Source organism: Cucurbita maxima, unplaced genomic scaffold (assembly GCF_002738345.1).
Source record: "Cucurbita maxima cultivar Rimu unplaced genomic scaffold, Cmax_1.0 Cma_Scf00008, whole genome shotgun sequence".
Lineage (NCBI taxonomy): Eukaryota > Viridiplantae > Streptophyta > Magnoliopsida > Cucurbitales > Cucurbitaceae > Cucurbita > Cucurbita maxima.
The window spans coordinates 4,312,563-4,335,092 of NW_019272024.1; the positions used below are offsets into that span (position 1 = coordinate 4,312,563).

Here is a 22,530-nt window from a genome sequence, read left to right on the forward strand (position 1 = left end):
GCTTATTGAGCCATGAGCTAATATACATACTTATATATATATATATATATATCTTAGTCTATTAATTCCTAGAGAGTTCCTTACTGACGTGCTGTGTGCTAAGTTAGGAACCATAAGAATTCCTGATCGTTGGTTTATATGATTATTTTAACTTTTTTTTTTTTCCGAAGGTGCAAAACAATCGAGGTGACGAGGCAACCAGATTAGAGAGATTACAGAGAATTCTTTTTCTGAGTCTATTTAATGTATATGTGCTTTTGTTGTTAAAAACTTGTACACCGGTTATTTTGAGTTGTAAAAAGTACTTGGTTTTACGTTGACGGATTGATTCACATGTTTTAAATAACATTATTTACATGTGTTTACTTACCATGTATGAATATGTTTTGTTTTCGGTTAGTTTTCAAAGCAAATTATCTGTCAGTAGTAACTCTTATGATTCGAGATGTCAATAAGCGGATGTTATACGAGGGGTGTTCGAGAGCCTAGTAGCAACAGAGGGAGCCGACCTGAGACGTTTGTCGAGTCTTCATTTTTATATAGATAATCTGTTTTTATGTATCTCGATCTCATTCCCTCTTTGTAATCAAAACTAAACATTTATACTTGTATTTGTTTGGTGAAATGGTTTCAAATTTCACTAAATTTTATAGTAATTGTTCATAGCCTATTCTTTTCACACATTTTCATTGTAAGAAATTTTAATACCCAAAATCAATTTGTTTTCAAGTCCGTCTTACTTAACCGACTATTTAATTATTTGAGTTTCTTGTAAATTTGAAAATGTTAAAAAAGAAAAAAATAATAATAAAATAAGAATTTGTAGAGTATATTTAAAAAAGAAAAAAGAAAAAAAAAACTAAGATTATTAAATTTAAAAAGGTAATTTTAAAATTTTTAATAGTTTAATATTATTAATAGTTTTTTAAAAAATTTCATTAAATAAAATTTTTGGAACAAAGTATTTGTTTTTAAGATAAAAGTAGAAAACTTTTTATTAATTTTTAATATTTTAATCCTGTTCTATATAATCCCCTCTGAAATTATTAAAAAGGGAAAAAAAAAAAAAAAAAAAGGAAGTTGGAACCGCATAATCGAGCGGTTGGTTGGGTAACTGGTCGCCAGAAATGGAGCTCTCGTTCTCTCTCTCGACCTAAACGAGCTTCTCAATCGCCTACGACGGCCATAGATCTGCATCCAAAACTCTGGAATCTGTACTCATTATACTTGGAGCATTCAAGCAATGGATCGTGTGCTAAAGGCCGCAAGAGCATCCGGCTCTCTTAATCTTTCGAATCGCTCTCTCAGGTAAGTACTGTATTCATTTACACATCCTGATCATTACTTGAAGCACTTTAATCTTGTATTGTTTGAAGATCATGTACCTGATTTTGGTTATAATCTTTAGTGATGTGCCAAGTGAGGTTTATCGGAGTTTGGATGCAGTTCAGGCGGACGAGAAGTGGTGGGAGGTAAATTTTCTTCACTTTCGAGCTGGAGTTTTAAGAATTGGTTCTAAATTGTTTAATTCATTGTTTTGTTTTTGCAGGCTGTGGAGCTACATAAGCTGATTCTAGCTCATAATAATATTCAACTGTTGGATGAGGAGCTAAGGAATTTATCATCTCTTACTGTATTAAATGTTAGTCACAACAAACTTTCTGAACTACCAGCTGCAATTGGAGAGTGAGTTCTGATTTAGTATTTTTTCTTAAGGAAAAAAAAAAAAAAAAAAAAAAAAAAAACAGTCCTGTGCTCATTTCTTAGAAAAGTTTAAGATGGTTGTATTTTGTTGATTCACTTTTGCAGGCTTCCTGTCCTAAAGCTCTTAGATGTGTCCTTCAATTCATTAATGAGAATACCTGAGGAAATTGGATCCGCCACTTCACTTGTCAAGTATTCCTCTTCCCTTCTACATATCCCCAGTAGATTTACTTATTCATAATTAGTGAGAAGAGAATCTAGCGGAATATTTGCGGAAATGAGAGATTGTTGATGAATTCATTTGCCTTTAAGTGGTAATTTTTTTTTATTTTTTAAATTCTATGAGCATCTAGGGGAATGGCATTACAAGGACACAAGGAACGGAAGAATTGATTAAAGTCATTTAAAAATCAATGTTTAGTCATCATTTTTATTTGAAGTGAATTCAGCTTTGCTAATTGAATAATATTTTTGTAGATTCGTACAGACATATTAATTTTCCTCTCCTTTACCTCTTTTTTTTTTTTTTTTTTTTTTTTTTTTTTTTTTTTTTTTTTTTTTTTTTTTTTTTTGCTTTCCTGAATAAAAAACTGACATTTACCATTCCTGCAATTATTCACTTCTAATTGTAGTTCCAACATGTAAAAAGAAATCATTTTTTAGGTTTTTAAATCTATTTTCCTTTATTCATTTTTATCATTGAGCCTCCAAATGAACATGTAAAAAGAAATCATTTTTTAGTTTTTTAAATCCATTTTCCTTTATTCATTTTCTACCTGACTAATTGAGGCAATTGTTTTCCTAGATTTGACTGTTCAAGCAATCGCCTTAAGGAACTACCAGGTGGACTTGGAAGGTGTTCAGATCTATCAGATCTGAAGGTATACCAGGAAAAAAGGGTTACTTTTTGTTTTTAGCATAATATATCTAGCAATGATTCTTAGTGTATCATTCCTCAGGCATCAAACAATTCCATTTCCAGCTTGCCTGATGAACTTGCAAACTGCTCAAAATTGACAAAGCTTGATATGGAGGTAATGATAGAGAATATTAAATGTTTGGTCTTGTAATGGTATTTAGTTATTAATTTCCAATTTAATCTCTTTGTTTGGCAGGGGAACAAGCTAACGATGATACCCAAAATTTTGATTGCATCATGGACCATGCTTACTGAACTTAATGCCTGTAAGTTTTGAAGTCTTGACCTGTCCATCTGACACTGTTGTCTAATTTATATTTTGCATTACCACATACAGAGAAATATAAACAGAATTTAATTTTTGCAGCAAAGAATTTTCTTAATGGATTGCCTGAGAATATTGGTAGTCTATCACGCCTCATTCGTTTAAATATTTTCCAAAACAGTGAGTTTTTTGGCTGATTAGCCCACTTAATCTCCTTTTACATCGATAATTTTATTATTTTCTTTCATTCTTTAACAAGCCTTTCCAAATATATCTGCAGAAATTTCATCAATCCCACCTTCAATTAAGGATTGCTGTGCTCTTGCAGAGTTATATATAGGGTAATGTCCCATCCATTATCATACAATTGGTTTAGATTGTAATGGGTTTTTATTGTATGTTATTTTTCTTCTTTTAACATTTTAATTTGATTTAGTAATGTTATTTCAAATTATAGGAATAATTCAGTGAGTATGTTACCAGGGGAGATTGGGGCACTTTCTCATTTAGGGACCTTAGATCTTCACTCAAATCAGGTAGTCCGTTCATCTGAAGTTCTTACCTATATTTTTTCTCTTACCTCTACTAATGGATGATAGAGAATGGGGAAGCTATTAAAGAGGAAAATAGCAATTGGAAAACTGTTGGAGGGAGCTGTACAGCTCTTTGAAATGTTGGTTAGGCTAAACCAGGGATAAGTGAGCATTCAAACATAAATAAATTCTACCTTGATTTCTTCAAGCTTATCCATTTCTCAGCATATAATACATTGCTGTATAGCATGGTTTTTGAGTTCTGTAATTTTTTTCTTAAGAAATAGAACTTTCAAATTTCTATACGAGAGCATACAGAAAACACAAGTCCATAAAAAGAAACCACAAAAGTTTCTGCAACATTTTGGACGGCAATCCATTGTTGTTCTATCTTACATTTGTTCTTTCTCAAATTTAATTTACGTTTTCTTATAAGAAAAAGTTATGTTCCGAGTTCATACTACAAAAAATTTTATATACCAAACCAGAAAAAGTTCATGATCTTAAACTATGAATATTTAACTTCAAAATTAATGCATAAGTTATTGCTAAGCTCAAATAACTGACTACATTAATGAAACAAAATTTCCATGAAATTCAGCCCCGTGGTCTTTGGTTATGGGCATACTTTCCATCCCATATAACTAGGGTGAAATAAAATGCTTACAGGACAGCGTGGGGTTTTCCAATTCTTTAGTTTGAAAATGAAAACAAGGGGAACAAGCTCATTTTTTAAGCTCTAAATTAGCATGGATTAGATTGGATTTGAACAGTAACTGAAACTCTTGGTTGGTGATGTAACATAATAAATAGATACCCATTTTACGATTCATATGAAGGATGAATAGTATTTAATATGCAAGAAGTCAATTTCTCAGAAATGTTGTTAGCTTTTGAGGGGTATTAAACGTTGGGTTTGCTAGTGAAGATGGTTATAATAAATAGAGTAATTCGATGGGTAGGAGATGGGCATAATTTGGAATTAGTCTAGATGGAGAACTGTGCCTTTCAAAGGCATAATAGCTATTGTAATTTTGCTTGATGTTATAGTACAATTTCAGCCCAATGGCTTTCTATCAAATTTTTCCTAAAAGAACATTGATCTTGGAATTAGATCTACTGTTTTGCTAGGGGAGAGGTTTTTGGCTGGTCTGTTATTTTGTGGTTTTGTGGGTAATGTGGCTTGAAAGGAATAGGAGGATTGGTATTAGGAGGAGGCGTGGTAGGTGTTTAGATTTAATACTTCTTTATGAGAAATTGATTACAAACTTGCTCAAGGCTTCATGGAACATCAAAATGGAGTTTCAGAAAGGAGGAAGGAATATTATTCGAGGGCTAAAGGAGCCATGAAAATCAAATTAGTGTGTCTGCAATTAAGACTATATGATTATGCCAGAAGAAGTCATCTGCGATATACCACCAGAAGAACCAATGAAAAGTATCCAAGGAAGTACACAAATGTGTAAGCATGAAGGGAAAAAGTTCCAGAAAAAATCTTTTTGTCTTGCAAAGGAAGAGTGTGAGCAGGCAAGAGAGCTTGCTAGCAAAGAAAACGCTTGAATTTTAGGAGATCATGCTTGGAATTACAGGAGTTGTGCCATCAACAACTGAAGCGCCTAGTATAGTGCCAAACATTTCACTTTTTCCTTCCTTTTCTGACATCAATGGAAGTTGTTTCTTGTTAAAAAAAATATTAATGGCAGAGGGCAGAGGGCAGACAAATACATATGAAGAATGAAAGACAGACAGAGTGGAGGTGAAGGGATAGTGAAGAGGATGAAAGCTTGCTGGCTATAGAATATATCCAATGTGTGGAATGGCCAAGAGATGTTGATAATGTCAGGGGTGGGAAGTGAGGAGCTAAATCATGAACTAGAGAATGGCTATAGAATACACTCTGCACTTCATTACTTCAAGGGTGGAGAAGCTTCTGGAATTAAATAGGTTCATGGGTCTAGACTAATTTAAACGAAAAGAAAGCCAAATCGGAATGGAGGAGTCTACATGTAGTCTTCAGATTAGGTTCAGGAACAATTTTGGGGCTGAGGAGTGGATTAAAATTAGCCATAAAAACATAGATAAAGAAAAGAAACTGAATTGTTAAAAAAGAAATTGGTCCTAAGAAACCACTAACCCTTGATGATGTGTGTTCTTGGAGTAGAGTAGTGTTGGGAATATTATTAACATTATGAGGCTATTAGGGACATGAACTCTTAGCTTGTTAGTGGTGTGGTTAGGAATAGAGTACATCAGAGGAGTTTGAGACAGGCATCTTTTGGGATTCGTTTTAGGAGAGAAAGTCTACCGATCTTAGGACAGACTTAAACTTCGCCCTTACTTTAATTTACAATATAATTTCAGCCCTAATTTTCTGCTGTTCAATCTCAGGTTCTAGTTCTGATCAACATTTTTCTCATGAACTACCAAATTCCTGCCTAGAAATTGAGATGAAAATAAAATAATTTTGCCCTTGGTTGGAGAACAATTCATGCTAAAAGCTTGCTATTCAGTGCATAATTAATTACCCATGCGATACAGAGTAAAAATTGTAAATCTTGCATGGATGGAGAATAGGAGTACTTTTTCTACTCCAAAGAAAGTTGTTTCTTCATATGGTTTTACTGTCTTGTATTATACATTCAAATTATATTCTATTCTTGCCACTGAGTTTCCTCTTACTTTGATAATCCTTGGGATTGTGTGGACGCTCCTTACTACTATTTGCAGTTGAAAGAGTATCCAGTTGAGGCATGCAAGTTGCATCTCTTGGTTTTAGATCTTTCAAACAATTCATTGAGTGGACTGCCCCCAGAAATCGGTAAGGTTAGCAGAGATAAACTGGGATGTTTGAAATACTGAAATTATTAACAGTTTCATATTCATATAGATTCTTCTCTCGGGCTGTTTGTAGAGTTTATCGATGTTAGTTACTCCACTTGATCCTCGTTCTCTGATAGATTTTTTTAGAGGCAGTAAAAGATTAGTTGTATCAACTTCTATTCTTTCATAAGCATAGACCAATGTAGTGCCAGAACTTATTGAGCAAGTGTTGCCTCCACTTAACTTGCCTGCTTCTGGGAGGCGAATGTAGTTTTCTTATAACCACAGAATGCCTCTTGCATTCTTTTGGAAGTTAGATTTGGTGAATGTAGCTGGAAAAATTAGAAACAACAGGGTATTGTTGTTTTCTTAAAGAACTAAAAGGAGGACTGTCACAAGACATTAATTTTGATCTTTGTGTAGGTAAGATGACTACGCTGCGAAAGCTCTTGCTTGCAGGAAATCCCATACGAACTCTTCGAAGGTATGAAAGTTCTGTTGAGTGTACTCTTACCTACCTAATGCTTATGAATAGCTTTTCATTGTTTCATTTCAATGAAAACGATAACTAACTTTGAATGCTTTGTTCAATGCTAGCTCACTAGTTTCTGGGCCAACTCCTGCTTTATTGAAGTTTCTTCGAAGTAGACTTCCTGAGAATGAAGGTTCAGTAGTTTTTTTGTTTAATAATTTTATTTTTATTTTTCGGTACTTTAGGGCATTTATTATTTCATATCTGCAGTCTCTCTTCGTTATGGTGTTTAAATAGTGTACTTTTCTAGATCCTGAAGCTAGTAGCACTCAGAGAGAGAATATAATTACTATGGCAGCTAGAATGTCTATCACTTCAAAGGTATTGACTGCCATATCTTTTTTAAAAATTTCTAATGCTTATACAGTTCTTCTGTCATCCAATGATGATCTATATGTAATTTCTGAACTCTTACTTTGGAGCCATTACCTACCGTACTACATCTGATGCTTGACAGAGATATTGGTCCAAACTCACCTTTAGGAATAAACAAAGCCTAATTCGAACATTTTGCATCAGGATAATTTTTACTAAGGAAACTAACTAAAACTTGTTACACTTTGTAGTTTCTTAGGCCGGATTGGTAACCTTACCCTTTTCTGTTGCTGGTTCCTATTTTTCTCTCTTTTTTTTAGAAAAAGACATGTTTGGCTAACCATTTGTTTTAATTTTTTTTTAAAAAGTATTCCTTAAAATGATGCGGAAGTTTCAGAAACTATAAAAAATGATTTTTTTCTATTTCATTTCTGCAATCCTCATTTGTACGCTTCCAAAGCTGGCAACAGCTACTTCCTCTTTGGTTCTGGATAGCTAGCCACTTCTGTTACTTTTTCCATTAGTTTCTTTTTTTTTTTTCTCTCAATCAAATGCTTATTACTTGAATTGTATCTTTCGATTCTATTTTTCTCTCTTCTCTCTCTCATGGATTCTATTTTTTTTTTTCTGATTTTTTCTTCTGCTCACTTGAGTTTTTTTTCCCACTTTATTCTTTTCCATTTAAATTTCTATTCTTTTCCTCGATTCATATTTTGTTTTTACCATATAAAAAAACTAATGTCGTATTTTATGTTAAAATCTTTCTTCATTCTCTTTGTTTGCTTTTGTTTGTGGTCTAATTGGTTAACTAGAAACACATGTTTTAAAAGAAAAAAATAAAAAATAAAACAATAGCATGTTGCACTACTGTTCACAAATATGCTAAAATTTGAATGATTGTTAATATGATCTCTTTACCGAGGATTGCAATAAATTTATGATCACCGAAGAATTACAAAGTTTGCTGAATAATTTACAGAATATTCTAATTGAGCTAGATGGGAGCCAAGATCATTTAAACAAATGGGCTCAAGTTAGAGATGACATAGCCGATCAAATTAGGACAACAGTTATAAAATGCACTCTTATTACTATTATTTAGTTTTTCTTTGGTACTTAAGAGTGTTATTAGCTCTTTAACTCTTTATGCTTGTTTTACATTTGTTTCAATACATGTTATATGTTTTTTTGTATGTTATATCTACCAAGTTTTATTTCAACTAAAAAAACAAGAAACCATTATCAAACACATTTTGCTTTATTGGTTTATGCTTCTATTTTTCAAAGAAACAAGAAAACGAATTGATTACCAAACACCCTTCTTTGTAGTTCTAAAAAGATCTAGAAATAAGAAAAAAGAAACACAACACACAAGCTTCTGAACATACCCTTACCAAAATGGTTTTAGTGGTGCAAGCATTTGATGAGAAGCTCCTATATTAAGTCTCGAAGTTTCTAATTACAAACAAGCAACGAAAATTGGTTGGTTCATTTATCATCAATGGGATGGCAAAAAGATCTAAATTGCAACGATAATATTCAGAGAATCATAAAATAATTTCTCTGAGTATTATTGATGATAAGATTTGATGCATTTGGCTTTGCTTACTTCCTGCTTCCAAGAGTACCTCAAGCTAGTTTATGTGCATTTGATTTTTATTCTGTGATTCTCTTTTATCATTAATTCATGTTTTTCCTGCTTTAAGGAGCTTTCTCTAGAAGGGAAAGGGCTAAGTGCTGTGCCATCAGAAGTTTGGGAATGCAGTGAACTCATGAAACTTGATCTGTCAAAGAATTCCCTCCAGGAGCTGCCTGTAGAACTTCCCTCGTGTACTTCTCTGCAGGTCAATATGCTTAGTTTAAGCGTTGCACAATCAATGAAGTGATGAGTATAGTTAAGGTCCACAGGAAATACTCATTTTGACAGTCTGACAGCTGATCTTAAAACACATGGGTGGTAGGAACTTCAATTTAGTAAATTTTGAACTGTAGGAAAATATGCTTGCCGCAGTTAGATAAAACCTAATTAGATGTAAACATTTAGGCCAACCAGTTTGATTTTTACAAGTATAAAGGTCAAATTTCCTTCATCACTGCATTTTGCGTTTGTGTTTACCTGGTAACCGAAACCTGCAGGACTTTGCCTAAAATACTACCCATTCGGATTGTTATGTTATTAGCTCTGAAAGTCTCGTAGTTTAACTATTTTTAGTTAAATTTTTTCGATAATTGATAGCATATTCATCAAACATATGCAGACCTTGATTTTGTCTAGGAACAAGATTAAAGATTGGCCGGGTGCAATTCTCAAGTCGCTACCTAATCTCATGTGTTTAAAGCTGGATAATAATCCACTTAAACAGGTACAAAGTAATTCATGGATGTTCTTCTTGTTCCTTTCTTTAGAAAAAAAGAAAAAAAGAAAAAAAAACTAGAGATGTTCTATAGTCAGAATTGTACATTGTGACATTTCGGAAGATAATTTTTGTTGATAGACTTCGTTAAATTCTTAAATATCCTATTTTCATAAAGGATTTAGCAACCGAGTGGATCATTCAACTCAAAGGAGCTACATTATTTTGTTTTTAAGGTCGTACATTTGTTAATCTCTGATAGACTAGTTGTAAAATTCAGTTTTGAAGTTTTACGTTATGTTTAAATTTATTGTTTTCTGGCATTCTAGCTATTGGATTGACCCTTCCTTTTTCTCGTCACAAATGATTAACAGTCTGACTGTTTCCCTTTAATTGGTTTCGTTACTAATAAAAATCTAACCGGGTGATGTTGCTTGCTTTTGTAGATTCCATCATATGGCTTTCAAGCAACACCCATGCTACAGGTTTTAGATCTTAGTGGTAACGTAGATTCCTTGCCAGAGCACCCAACATTTTCCAGCTTACCCCATCTGCGAGAGCTTTACCTAAGGTTATTCACAAGAATCTGGGATATTTTTCAGTCCTCTATGATACCTTTCGTGCTTTCATGTACCGTGTTCTTGTATCTGAAAACATTCATACCCTAATGTAACGACTTTTAATTAACAGGAGAACGCGGCTACATGAAGTTCCATCATCTATTTTGGGCTTAAAGCATCTACAGATACTTGATTTGAGTCAAAATTCAATTCAATTGGTTCCAGAGGTAACTTGTTTCATTAATTAATGAATAGTGTAGTTCCAATCCAAGAGGCCTTCACGGGTCAAATTCAAATTGGCGCTATCAGTATGATTAGCCGATGTTCTTATCTGAAAAGAGATTGATTGGCACAAATGCTTAATGATTTACTTTTACTTGTCAAGTTTTTGAAGTATAGCAATTTCTTGGACCAAATTCATGGGCTTCGAATCCATGTGCTATTTGAAGATAGATCTCATGTTTTCATACTTCTTTTGGCTGGGGATAAATATCAGAGGACTTTGATTTTACTTATTGCTCCTGATTTCTTGGATTACAATGTCTATTTAAATTCATATGCTTAGACTAGATATATATTATATTTTGCCCTGTACCTTCCTTCCACCTAGTTCTATCCTCTATCTGATTCATCTTTGATTTGGTGCAGGGATTGAAGAATCTTACCAACCTTACTGAGCTGGACCTATCTGATAATAACATTTCAATGCTCCCTCCACAGCTGGTGAGAATGGGTAGAAGTTGTTAGCGTACATAAAATGCTTTGCATAATACATTGTCTTGCAATTACTTTCACCCTTGATGGCCTTTTCATTTTCTGTTTCTGGTTTTTAATTTTAAAAGAAGGCTTCTTCATGATCCACTCTCTTTTTTGAGTACTTTTTCTAAAATTGTTAGTAAATTTCTAAAAACTATAATCATAATTTTAGAGGCTTAGCTATTGTAAGGACCAAATTTAAACTTATTCTAAATCAAAGAGATCATAAACTTTGATACAACCAGAGTTATTGGTTACTCTTAAAGCATAATTTAATGGATCCGACATTTATTAGTCTCAACCTCTGGTTTCTCGTCGTCACTTACAATTTACTTTCTTTCGAAAATCAGAGTTTGCTTGAACCCAGCTTACAGGTACTGAAACTGGATGGAAATCCGCTTAGAAGGTATGACGATAATTCGTTTCATTTTTTCCATTTCAACATGAAAGTAAATTCCCGTGTTAATATTTGTTAACCAATGGTCACATTTGTTTATACAGCATTCGGAGGACAATCTTAGAGAAAGGAACCAAAGCTGTCCTAGCATATCTGAAGGATAAATTGACAGAGTAGCATTAACCTTCTCATGCTTCTCTCTACTGGGAAATTGGTTTTCTTTTTCCCTTTCTCAATATATAGTATTATTGGGTGAAGATTCAAGTTCCGATCTAGGGAGACAGTTATTGATGTTTGGTCAAGTGAAAATGTGATTGTTTCTTATTTATCGTGATTTAAGATATTTGTATTTGGAGGACTTGTAAAACGGCACCGTTTATTTACAATTTTTTATTCTCTTAAAATAATTCTTTCAATACAGAGAGTCGTGTCAATGATTAATAGTCGTGTCAATAGAATGTCAAACGTCAAACTTAGTCGTGTCAATAGAATGTCAAACGTCAAACTTAAGTGTGTCAATAGAATCATCAAACATCTCAAAGACTTTCTCGTTTCAAGAGGGTCCAAACACAGCAAGCATACTAATTAGGGGCGCTTGAGTATCCTAGAAATTGTTTTGAACTTTGAATTGGAAGGGCGCGCCAGGCCCAAGCAGTAGTGCAAGACTTGGGTGACGCTCGAGAGCCCCAGCAGCAAGCTGCTGTAAATGGGCTCTCCCCCATTAAAAATTAATTTAATATCATGTGGGCCGATGGCCCACGTATCAGATATTAAACTGATAAGAACAGATACTACACTTGATCTTAGCCAAAAGGCCGAGAAAGGTATGCTTTAAACGTACTTGCTTTGCTCATTTTATAGCTATTTTTAGTTTGCTGCTTTTAGTCTCAAGCGATGTGGGACTGCCAATCAGGACCGACAAACTATATTATTTAATTTCATGAGGTAAAGATTGAAATAAGGGTTTAGAACTCAGATAGAGAAGTCTTCCTTATCCTTGTCTTGTCCTGTGGCATATTTCTAGTGAAAGAGAAAAATCTATAAAGTAATAATGATTAAATATTATCATTAATATGGGTTTCCCGGAAATATTTTATATGAAAATTGACTTACAATGATTGGAAATCCTGTATTTTACATATTCATACGATTGAGTCCTTAAGTTCTCGAAATAGTGTAACAAGAAGTGCTTTGACTCATTACTATTTCACTCATACCTATTTTGAGGTATTTCAAATTGTTCTTTTTAATCCCTTAGGATTAGATCTAAATTTGCCCATGAATTTGAGGGAAGGTCTACTTTCATCTTGGACCAATTTTTTTTTTTTTAGTTTTGAACTATTTTGTGAGATCCAATATTTCCTATAACATTAGTCTCGCTCTCAATTTAAAAAGTTAGGGAGCTAGGCCTCAATCTATAAATAATATACTTTAGAGTCGAGAGCATGTCTATGATATCATTTATTAGCTAAGCACAACTAAATCTTTGTTATAAATAACATGATATTGTTCATTTTAAGCGTATGTTCTCATAATAAAAATGTTGTAAATTGTTATGAAGAATAGTGACCATTTTTTTTTGTACATTCTCCTCTCCAATGCATGAACCTATTGGAATTCATTTGGTTCATCTCCGATATCGATACATTTGGTTCATCTCCGATATCGATACATTTGGTTCATTTTCCATATCATCTTGATTCATGTACAACATTAATATTGCTATGCCTATATAAATATTTGTCTAGCATTATTTCGAAATGTGGAGTCATTCCATTTTGTGTTTTGTGAGAAATACACTTGTAAACACTTTGGTTATAGTGATTAACTACCACCCTTAGATGTAGATAAATTTTTTCTCTCCAAATCATGTAAATCTTTGTCTCTTTATTTAATTTATATTTATGGGTACGTGAGTAACATCAATTTTGTTTTCACTTCCCCATCAACAATAAGTATCAGAGCACTATAAGTGTGGCATTAGCATATAATAGAAAAGTATACTTTAGTCGTAGAAATGGACCTATAAAATTGATTTGCACGTGAAACCTATGATTAAGCTTTACAAAAAGAGGTGATAAAATGGACATGTAGCACGTGATATCTACCCTCATATATAAATAATAATATATATATATATATATGTATTAATTCATAATTTATTATTATTATTATTATTATTTAAGCTACCTATACTTGGAGTATAACATAAAATATTAATTACATACAATTTACTGGGAAAATAATCAAAAGGATGAAAGAATAAGAATAAGAAACATTATCCTGCAACATAAATCTTCATTTTCTAATAGCCTAAACCATCAAACAAGCAATGTTTTTCTGATACCGACACGAAGACTATCGACCACAGAGTTTTGTCGAAACATCGAACGGTAGAGAGAAAGACGACAACCTATAGGCTTCTATAAACTGGATTGAAAGCTACAAAAGGTGTAATGTAATGTAAGGCAAAACTATATCGAAGCATAACGTGATCGAAAACGACATTTACGATGAACCTCATCGGTACGAACTCATGCCGATGCCAGTGTCTTCGTTGGGTGATTGGAAGCTCTCCCGGGCCCTCGAGTAGCAAACGTAGTAGGACTGCGAAACAATGGAAGTTAAGAAAATGAAAGCTGCTCCTGCAGCAAACACTCCTCTTCTCAGCATTTGACAAGAGGGAGGAGTATCAGTAAGCAATGTTCTGTACTTGGTGTGGTATGCATTCCTAGCAGAACCCGCGAGTACGCAAATCTCAGCGATTAAAAAAAACACCCTGAAACAGATTATTTCATATCAGTAGACAATATCATATTATTATACAAAATTTCGATGTCGTAACATGTTAGTTTGCTCGACTCGACTTACCAGCAAGTTATGAAGAGAATGATGGCCCAAGCCCTCGAACCGTCCGGACTCAGAGGCTTACCGCAGCAAAAGCAGCGGCTAGCCACCATTATGAGGATCTGGCTAGCCATCAGGAAGAGAAATGCTCCAACTCCCAAGCCAGTTGAAATGTCTGAGTCATATACACAATAGTTTTTTTTGGCATCAGTGTCTTCAACTATCTTTGCCTGTGAAATCATTTCAAATCAAATGGAATTAAAATAATTATGAACTCTTTAGAACATTCAAAGTTTTTTTAGAGATAAATATCTTGTCCTTCGTAGAACAGATAAGAATGCAAAGTACTTCAACTAAATCTTTTACAAAAAGAAGACAATTATTGACCTTTCAAACAGTTCCCCACTGAGTTATGAGTTTGGCTGTTCTTGTTGGGAGCAGGTAAAGAAAGTGAGGGGAAAGTAATGGCTTGTGGATCAAAAACAAACAATGTGGGGCTTAAGAAGATCAGATCTGCCTTTGAAGAAGAATTCATCTTTAGATTTGTCTTTGAGATCCCACGTTAGTTGGGAAGAGAACGAAACATTCTTTAAAAGGGCGTAGAAACCTCTCTCTATCATATGCATTTTAAAACCTTGAAGGGGAGCTTAGAAGGGAAAGCTTAAAGAGGACAATATTAACTAACAGTGGGCTTGGGCGGTTACAAATGATATTAGAGCCAGACAACGAGCGATGTGCCAACGAGGAGGCTGAACCCCGAAGGGGGGTGGACACAAAGTGTGCTAGCAAGAACGCTGGGCTCAAAGAGGTGAGTGGAATGGGAGTCCCACATCGATTAGAGAAGGGAACAAGTGCCGACGAAGATGCTGGGCCCTAAAGGGGGTAGATAGTGAGATCCCATATTGGTTGGAGAGGAAAACGAAATATTCTTTATAAGGGTCGAAACCTCTCCCTAGCATACGCATTTTAAAACATTGAGTGGAAGCTAAAAGGGAAAGTCCAAAAAGAACAATATTTGTTACCAGCGGGCTTAGACTTTTACAAGATCTCTCCTTAAAGCAATCTCAACCTAGTGATTAAGTATCCTTAAACGAAAGAGTAGTCTTTCAAGATTTGCAAATCTCACATCGAAGAAGGTTCGTAGAAGCTCGTTCTCCGCCCCGAATAATATCGGTACCACGGTTAAGCATCGTTACATGAAAAGAGTAGTTTTTCGAGATTTGTTATGGTATATCACAACCTCCCATCTTATCTTACACAATCAATCCCAATAACAAAACACTATCAGAATCACACAACAACACACACTCGATCTAGAAGAACCTGAAGAACACAAAGAACTCAAAAAGTGCATTGAAATTATGTGTTATCATTCACAATTAGTTTCTGTACGAGCAGGACAATTGGCGTTTAAGAAAAACAATAAAAGTAGATCTGAGCGCTTTTCCAGCTGAGAAAAGTAGCGGGAAAGTTCTAAATCCCTTAAACCTAAAAACCCAATGGTGAAGGGAAAGGCTGTAGCCTCATATTCCGTCTCTGCATTCAGAACCCATATTAAGAGCCAAATGAACTAAGCAAACCCAGAAGAGAAAGGCCATAGATCACCAAGATTTGAAGTAAAGCCACAAATTTTCACTAAAATATGCAACAATAAAGCGAAGTAAAGAGAGAGGGGAAAAGAGTAAGAGCTTTACAGTGCTTCTCCTTTGCTCAGCTGCAATGGCTAACCCAAAAGCGATGACATCAAACACAAAGACTGAGAGAAGGAGTAGCTTTGACGCCATTGTTGAGCAGTTTAAGAGCTTCGCAGATCTGTTTCTTCCTTGAAAGCCTTTCTCTAAGTTCTATTCTGCCCTCTTTAAGAACAGAGGACCAAGTCTAGTAGCAGCAGCACATATGTTGTCTTTAAAATTCTTTGCAAAAAAACCCACAGATAATTGAAAACAATGACCAAATACCAAAAAAGTCCAGATGGAATTTCTGTAATACAATATGTGTCGACTGGGAGGGAGGGCAGATCTGTAATTTCCGTATTGAACTCTTTCTTTTTTGTGCCCCTCCAGAAAATGTGTGAGATATTTTTTTAATAAAAATAATGTAATTAAAAAAAGTTAAATTAATTAAAAATATATATATCATTTAAATATTATCTAAAAGAATATATGATCTTTTACTTAATTTTTATAATACCCTTAAAACCTCCAATGAAAATATTATTAAAATTTTTAAAATTATATATATTAAGTGAAAAATTACCAAATTTAGAGATATTTTTATATTAATTTAACTTAAAAATAAAAAATAAAGTAGGATAGATAAATCCGGTATAAGAACACCACACTATTTCACAAAATTTACTCGTTTTTTTTTTTTTTTTTTTAACAAAATGACTTAGGTTCAACATTTAGCTTCGAACCATGCAATGTGTCATTGTCCTTGTCCTAATGGAGTCTTGACGATTACCATATCTCCAAGTTTCAACATAATACAAGATGAACTCATCATATGAGTAAAGGATAATTGAACGGTAAGAATTAAGCTCGATACATGTTAAATACATAAACAATAGGGATACATGAATAGTTGAGGTATATGTTGATCTATTGCGTTTTCAACGAGTGGTATCATAGTTGAAGAAGCTCGCCTTCCTATAGATTGTGCTATTGTGGGAAAATGGATTTTAAAGAACGGTGCTGAGTCTAATTCGAAACCTTGTTGAAAGTGCAAGCGACCAGTTGAGAAAAACAAAGGGTGCATGTACATGATTTGCAAACCTCCATGTAAATTCGAGTTTTTTTGGTTGTGTCTTGGCTAAGTAAGATGGCTTGTTTGCAAGGTTGATTTGGATACAAAAGACAAAATCGAACTTTTTATTAAAGATATATGGGTGATACTAGTCTAAGCTAATCAAGTAAATGGTCTTATTATCGGTATGATTATATTTGATGTTGTGTGTTGACACATTTCATATATTTGATATGTGTAAATTGTCTATGAAACGATATGACGATATATGATATGTATATGTTATGGTATGTGAATGATATGATAACTCTTATGGTATGATGTGTTCAATGATATGTTTGAGATAGGATATGAGAAGGATGCGATAAACGTAATGTAACAATATGATTAAGATATGTTCAAAAAACGACATGGTTATGATAAGTTCATGTAACGGTATAACTAGGATATGTTCATGAAATTATATGAGTAGGATACGTTCATGAAAAAATATGGTTAAGATACGTTTGGGAAATGATATGACTAAGATATGTCATGAAATGATACGACTATGAGATGTATAAGAACGATAAGGCTATGACAAATTTAGGAAACGTTATGACTAGGATATGCATATGGAGCGATATGGCTATGAGGTGTTTACAAAATGATATGATATGATATGTGAATGACAAATATATACATATTTATTTATTTTATTGTGATATGATATATGTTATGGTACGATATATATGTTAAATTGTTATGATGTATTGTGATACGATATGTTATGAAGTGATATGTGTAAGGCATATACGAGTTATATTATATGATTGTTGTGATATATGATATGTTATGATATCTACCGAATGACAATTGTTATTATGGAAGCATGGAAACACTATGATACGATTGACATGCAAAACGACGAACTAACATGAAATACAATCCCGGTATAGGTATGAAAGATATGATAAAATGACAAAATGATATGCGAAATGATATGATAAACGATAGAGAAGGCTCACACGAGAAGAAAGAGACCTAGGAGGTGTGCAAACCAACTGGTGGGTCCGTACGTTTGGACTGTGTGTAGGAAAATTAAGTACGCATCCAATTAAGTACATCATGGTCATGGTTCATAGATTATGGTAACTATCTTTATTGTCTCGGGAAATGATTTTATGACATTATTTTCTCCTTCGAATAAATATTTATATATATGGTTACAAGTGAATTACGTGTGAATGTTGCTTAATCCAAATTCTTTCATAAAAATATTTTCATTCTAGTCGTACTCCACACGTTATCATAAACAAGTCACATTTTAAATATTTGTTCAAACATGAATCCAATTTCTAAATCTACTGCCAAACATATATTTAAACAACGAATATAATTCTTATTCCATTGAATCTCTTATTTTTTTTTTAAATATTGGACCAAACGTAATTATATATTCCTTTTATTTTTCTCTCGTCCTTTTACCTAGAAAATTTGGACATATTTCGTGGTCAAAAATATAATTTTTTTTACCTAGAGTATGGAACTATAAGAATCATATTAAATAATTGACTTTGATTAATTAAGTAATTTGATGTTCATATAACCTATGACTTGACCACCTAATTAGAGAACTCTACGAAAATTAATTTATTAGTCACGTTCAATTTACTATTCAATTAATTTCTGGTTCGAGAGGAAGAATAAAATAAGGAGTATTATTATTTTTGTAAAAAAAAAAAAAAAACTCTCAATACCTAACTCGAATACTTTGAATAATTACTCAAATTTAAAAAAAAAAATACATAATTGAAGGAGACTAATACAGTAGGTTTGAAAACCAAGGAATTAAAATATAAAGATATAAAAATTTAAGTAATAAAATGAGATAAATAAAATTTATATGAAAAAAAAGAGACCAAAAATTAAATGGGTTGAAAATATTTTAATATTAGAAGACGGAAAAAGGAAAGAGGAACGTACTTTAAGGATTAAACACAAAAAGGGACTTCCTCGAAAAAGGACCATTTGAAAAAGAGAGGAAATATAAAATAACAAAAAGTTAGGGGTTGATATGCAATTAAAAAAAGAACACAGAGGGACTGCATTGAGAATATAAAAAGTATCCCAAATATTTTAAAACTAAAATTAGAGATGGTAAATGTGGTGGTTGGCCTTTTATGCTTCTTTAATATTTTTCATTTTTTAATATAATTTTTATTAAAAATTTGTATAAAAATCTTAATAAATATATATATATATATATGTATAACCTAATTTCTAAAAATTCAAATTTTTATAATATACCCTATTTTATAACAAATATAAAAATTTACATTCTATTTAATTATACTTTTAAGATTATTACGAAAATTAAAAATATTTAACGTTCGTAGTGGATGTTAATAATATATTAAATATTTAAAATTTAGAGATTTGAGTTATAAGCGTGTATATATATATATAAGATTTTTTTAATATAAAAAAAAATTAATCTAACAACCCAATAAAAAAGGGAACTCTATTGGAATTGCTCCCGTGGCCAATTCAATTTGTATACATTTCGAAGTTGCTCGAGTCACCAATATAATTCTAAAAAAATATACCAGACCAACTCAATATAGGTTACTCGAGTCACCCTAAACCCTGAGGAAATTGAATTACGTAGACAAAGGTACGGCCCCATCTTAAAATTTCATATTTTATAAAGCCAACACTACTTCCATTTTACTCCGTCAAACCTTCATTTTACTTTCCTTCCTTTCCTTAAAATATTTTCCCGTTTGAATTTCAAATCCAAAATATTTTCCCGTTTGAATTTCAAATCAAATGTCATAATTCTCCAACCATTTTCTTCGTTTCATTTCATTCAAATTACATATAAAAACCCCAACATTTCTTCTTTCCTTACTCAACCCCAACCTCCCACCATGATGAACCGCATGTCCGCCGTCGCCAACATTACGCCAAGGCAGTTTCTAGCTCATCTTGGCAACAACCACATGCCTATCGTAAAGCCCTGCGACGTCTTCATAAACCACAGAGGCGTCGACACGAAAAAGACAGTGGCAGCGTTGCTGTACGACAGGCTTGTCCGGATGAACCTCCGCCCGTTTCTAGACTACAAGAATTTGAAGCCTGGAGAGAAGCTGTTCGATGAAATTCATGGCGCCATTAGGCACTGCAAAGTTGGTGTGGCTGTGTTCTCGCCTCGCTATTGTGAGTCTTACTTTTGCCTACATGAGTTGGCCATGATCATCGAGTCCAACAAGAAGCTTATTCCCATCTTTTGTGATATCAAACCATCTGAGCTTCGTATTGAGGATAGCAATGATTATGAAATAGATGAGGTTAGGAGGTTCAATTGGGCTCTCCATGAAGCTAAGCAGTTTGAGGGCCTCAAATTTAATTCCTTTAAAGAGTAAGATTAATATATTTTCATATATATTATAGTATTTAATTTAATTTAATTTAATTTATTTCTCTATGTTTTTTCAGGACATTACCAGAAGTTGTGACGAAGATATCAAATGTTGTGATCAGAAATTTGGCAAACTAAATGTAGAGCTAACATCTAACACTTTCTTATTATTCTTTTGTATAACATCCTCACAAACAAAATTTATCATGATGTATAATAAAAATAATAATAATAAATTTAAATTTTTGGTGTATTTTTGTTTCAATTTGATCAAATCTAAGATTAAACTTGAAATAGATATTGTTTGTTTTGACCCATTACATGGGATGATGAAAGTCCCACATCGGCTAATTTAAGGAATGATCATGGGTTTATAAACAAAAGAATATTAAACTCAAAGTGGACAATAAACTCAAATCTAACATTAAACTCAAAGTGGACAATATCATGTCATTGTGGAGAGTCGTGTTTGTCTCAAATGCGAACAGCCATGCCTCCTCAAAGGTAAAAAATGGAGTAAATAAAAAAGGAGTAAGGAGCCTCCTCAAAGGTAAAAAAGGGAGTAAATAAAGTAAATAAAAAAGGAAAAAGGAGTAAATAAAGTAAATAAAAAAGGAGTAAGGAGCCTCCTCAAAGGTAAAAAAGGGAGTAAATAAAAAAGGAGGCTCCTCAAAGGTAAAAAAGGGAGTAAATAAAAAGGAGCCTCCTCAAAGGTAAAAAAGGAGTAAATAAAGTAAATAAAAAAGGAAAAAGGAGTAAATAAAGTAAATAAAAAAGGAGTAAGGAGCCTCCTCAAAGGTAAAAAAGGGAGTAAATAAAAAAGGAGGCTCCTCAAAGGTAAAAAAGGGAGTAAATAAAAAGGAGCCTCCTCAAAGGTAAAAAAGGGAGTAAATAAAAAAGGAGTCAAACCTAGCTCCAGAAAATAAAAAGGAGTCACCTCGAAGGTAAAAAATGGAGGAGTCAAGCCTAGCTCCAGAAAATAAAAAGGAGTAACTAAAAAAGGACTCCAGAAAGCAAAGAACAAGCCTCCTGGAAGGTAAAAAAGGGAGTAAATAAAAAGGGACTCCAGAAAGCAAAGAACAAGCCTCCTCGAAGGTAAAAAAGGGAGTAAATAAAAAGGAGTCAAGGCCTATAGCTCCAGAAAGCAACAAAAGGAGTCAAGCATGCCTCCTCGAACGCAGTAAAAAAGTCAAGGCCTATAGCTCCAGAAAGCAACAAAAGGAGTCAAGCATGCCTCCTCGAACGCAGTAAAAAATAAAAAGGGACTCCAGAAAGCAAAGAACAAGCCTCCTCAAAGGTAAAAAAGGGAGTAAATAAAAAGGAGTCAAGGCCTATAGCTCCAGAAAGCAACAAAAGGAGTCAAGCATGCCTCCTCGAACGCAGTAAAAAAGTCAAGGCCTATAGCTCCAGAAAGCAACAAAAGGAGTCAAGCATGCCTCCTCGAACGCAGTAAAAAAGTAGCAGAAAAATGAGTCATCAACGATTTTTTCCAGGAAACCACCAACGAAAAATAGTGCACCACAAATCCAGAAAGCAAAGAACAAGCCTCCTCGAAGGTAAAAAAGGGAGTAAATAAAAAGGAGTCAAGGCCTATAGCTCCAGAAAGCAACAAAAGGAGTCAAGCATGCCTCCTCGAACGCAGTAAAAAAGTAGCAGAAAAATGAGTCATCAACGATTTTTTCCAGGAAACCACCAACGAAAAATAGTGCACCACAAATCCAGAAAGCAAAGAACAAGCCTCCTCGAAGGTAAAAAAGGGAGTAAATAAAAAGGAGTCAAGGCCTATAGCTCCAGAAAGCAACAAAAGGAGTCAAGCATGCCTCCTCGAACGCAGTAAAAAAGCAGCAGAAAAATGAGTCATCAACGATTTTTTTCCAGGAAACCACCAACGAAAAATAGTGCACCACAAATAGGAGCTAATAAAGAGACCTGCAATCCTATAGAAAGACATTACGATCCCGTGTGGAAAAAAAATTATTTGCTGAGACCGAAATAAAGATATCAAATCCCTACCAAGATAGCAAGATTCCAACTAACAAAAACCCTAATGAACCTAAAAAAAAGGATAAAGGCCCAACATCAAATAATCCACTTTTGTTACTTTGGAGTTGATTTACATACGCATAAAATTTTTGGACAAAGACTCTTTTCTGTCTGTTCCGTATACGTTTGATTTGGCTCAAATGAGCATTCTGAAGAAATTCCCGTTAAGTTATACTATTACTATGGTCTATAAAAAAGACTATTCTTTATTTTCAGTTTTATCCCTCTTGCTACGAACTAAGAAAGCATTCATTCTGAACTTCATTTTTCAAAAAACTTCAATTGGTACACGCAAGAAATAGGCCAATTCGGCAGCCTTTTGCTCAATTTCTCGTGG

General features: G+C 33.5%; 3 protein-coding genes and 1 non-coding gene across 4 annotated transcripts; 2 read left to right on the top strand and 2 right to left on the bottom strand.

Annotated features, from left to right (window-relative positions):
• Nucleotides 1-1,058: 1,058 nt before the first annotated feature.
• LOC111482916 (plant intracellular Ras-group-related LRR protein 6) lies at nt 1,059-11,559 on the top strand. The gene is made up of 21 exons (XM_023128948.1): nt 1,059-1,308; nt 1,409-1,472; nt 1,550-1,686; nt 1,810-1,896; nt 2,510-2,585; nt 2,664-2,738; nt 2,820-2,889; nt 2,991-3,068; nt 3,169-3,229; nt 3,346-3,424; nt 6,149-6,239; nt 6,665-6,725; nt 6,839-6,906; nt 7,024-7,094; nt 8,795-8,932; nt 9,347-9,451; nt 9,889-10,013; nt 10,133-10,229; nt 10,651-10,725; nt 11,109-11,164; nt 11,260-11,559. Exons 1-21 carry the CDS (start codon nt 1,244-1,246, stop codon nt 11,330-11,332), a joined length of 1,752 nt encoding a protein of 583 aa, XP_022984716.1. The 5' UTR covers nt 1,059-1,243; the 3' UTR covers nt 11,333-11,559.
• A 227-nt stretch (nt 11,560-11,786) lies between these two features.
• LOC111483524 lies at nt 11,787-11,983 on the bottom strand. The gene has a single exon (XR_002718388.1). It is a non-coding gene; the product is annotated as a U2 spliceosomal RNA (small nuclear RNA).
• A 1,443-nt stretch (nt 11,984-13,426) lies between these two features.
• On the bottom strand, nt 13,427-15,905 carry LOC111483244. The gene is made up of 3 exons (XM_023129389.1): nt 15,697-15,905; nt 14,027-14,232; nt 13,427-13,934 (listed from the first exon to the last, which is right to left on the bottom strand). Exons 1-3 carry the CDS (start codon nt 15,784-15,786, stop codon nt 13,676-13,678), a joined length of 555 nt encoding a protein of 184 aa, XP_022985157.1. The 5' UTR covers nt 15,787-15,905; the 3' UTR covers nt 13,427-13,675.
• Nucleotides 15,906-19,660: 3,755 nt separating this feature from the next.
• Nucleotides 19,661-20,301, top strand: LOC111483045 (TIR domain-containing protein-like). The gene is made up of 2 exons (XM_023129142.1): nt 19,661-20,150; nt 20,228-20,301. The coding sequence occupies exons 1-2, from the start codon at nt 19,663-19,665 to the stop codon at nt 20,286-20,288; spliced, it is 549 nt and encodes a 182-aa protein (XP_022984910.1). The 5' UTR covers nt 19,661-19,662; the 3' UTR covers nt 20,289-20,301.
• The last annotated feature ends 2,229 nt before the right edge of the window (nt 20,302-22,530 follow it).

Excerpts from the sequence above, each read along its gene's own strand:
- LOC111482916 (XM_023128948.1), top strand. The coding sequence starts at position 1,244 with ATGGATCGTGTGCTAAAGGCCGCAAGAGCATCCGGCTCTCTTAATCTT. Across the intron at positions 1,687-1,809 it reads CTACCAGCTGCAATTGGAGA|GCTTCCTGTCCTAAAGCTCT; the intron begins GTGAGTTCTGAT and ends TCACTTTTGCAG. Across the intron at positions 2,586-2,663 it reads CAGATCTATCAGATCTGAAG|GCATCAAACAATTCCATTTC; the intron begins GTATACCAGGAA and ends ATCATTCCTCAG.
- LOC111483244 (XM_023129389.1), bottom strand. The coding sequence starts at position 15,786 with ATGGCGTCAAAGCTACTCCTTCTCTCAGTCTTTGTGTTTGATGTCATC. Across the intron at positions 14,233-15,696 it reads CTGAGCAAAGGAGAAGCACT|GCAAAGATAGTTGAAGACAC; the intron begins GTAAAGCTCTTA and ends ATGATTTCACAG. Across the intron at positions 13,935-14,026 it reads ATTCTCTTCATAACTTGCTG|GGTGTTTTTTTTAATCGCTG; the intron begins GTAAGTCGAGTC and ends AATCTGTTTCAG.
- LOC111483045 (XM_023129142.1), top strand. The coding sequence starts at position 19,663 with ATGAACCGCATGTCCGCCGTCGCCAACATTACGCCAAGGCAGTTTCTA. Across the intron at positions 20,151-20,227 it reads AAATTTAATTCCTTTAAAGA|GACATTACCAGAAGTTGTGA; the intron begins GTAAGATTAATA and ends ATGTTTTTTCAG.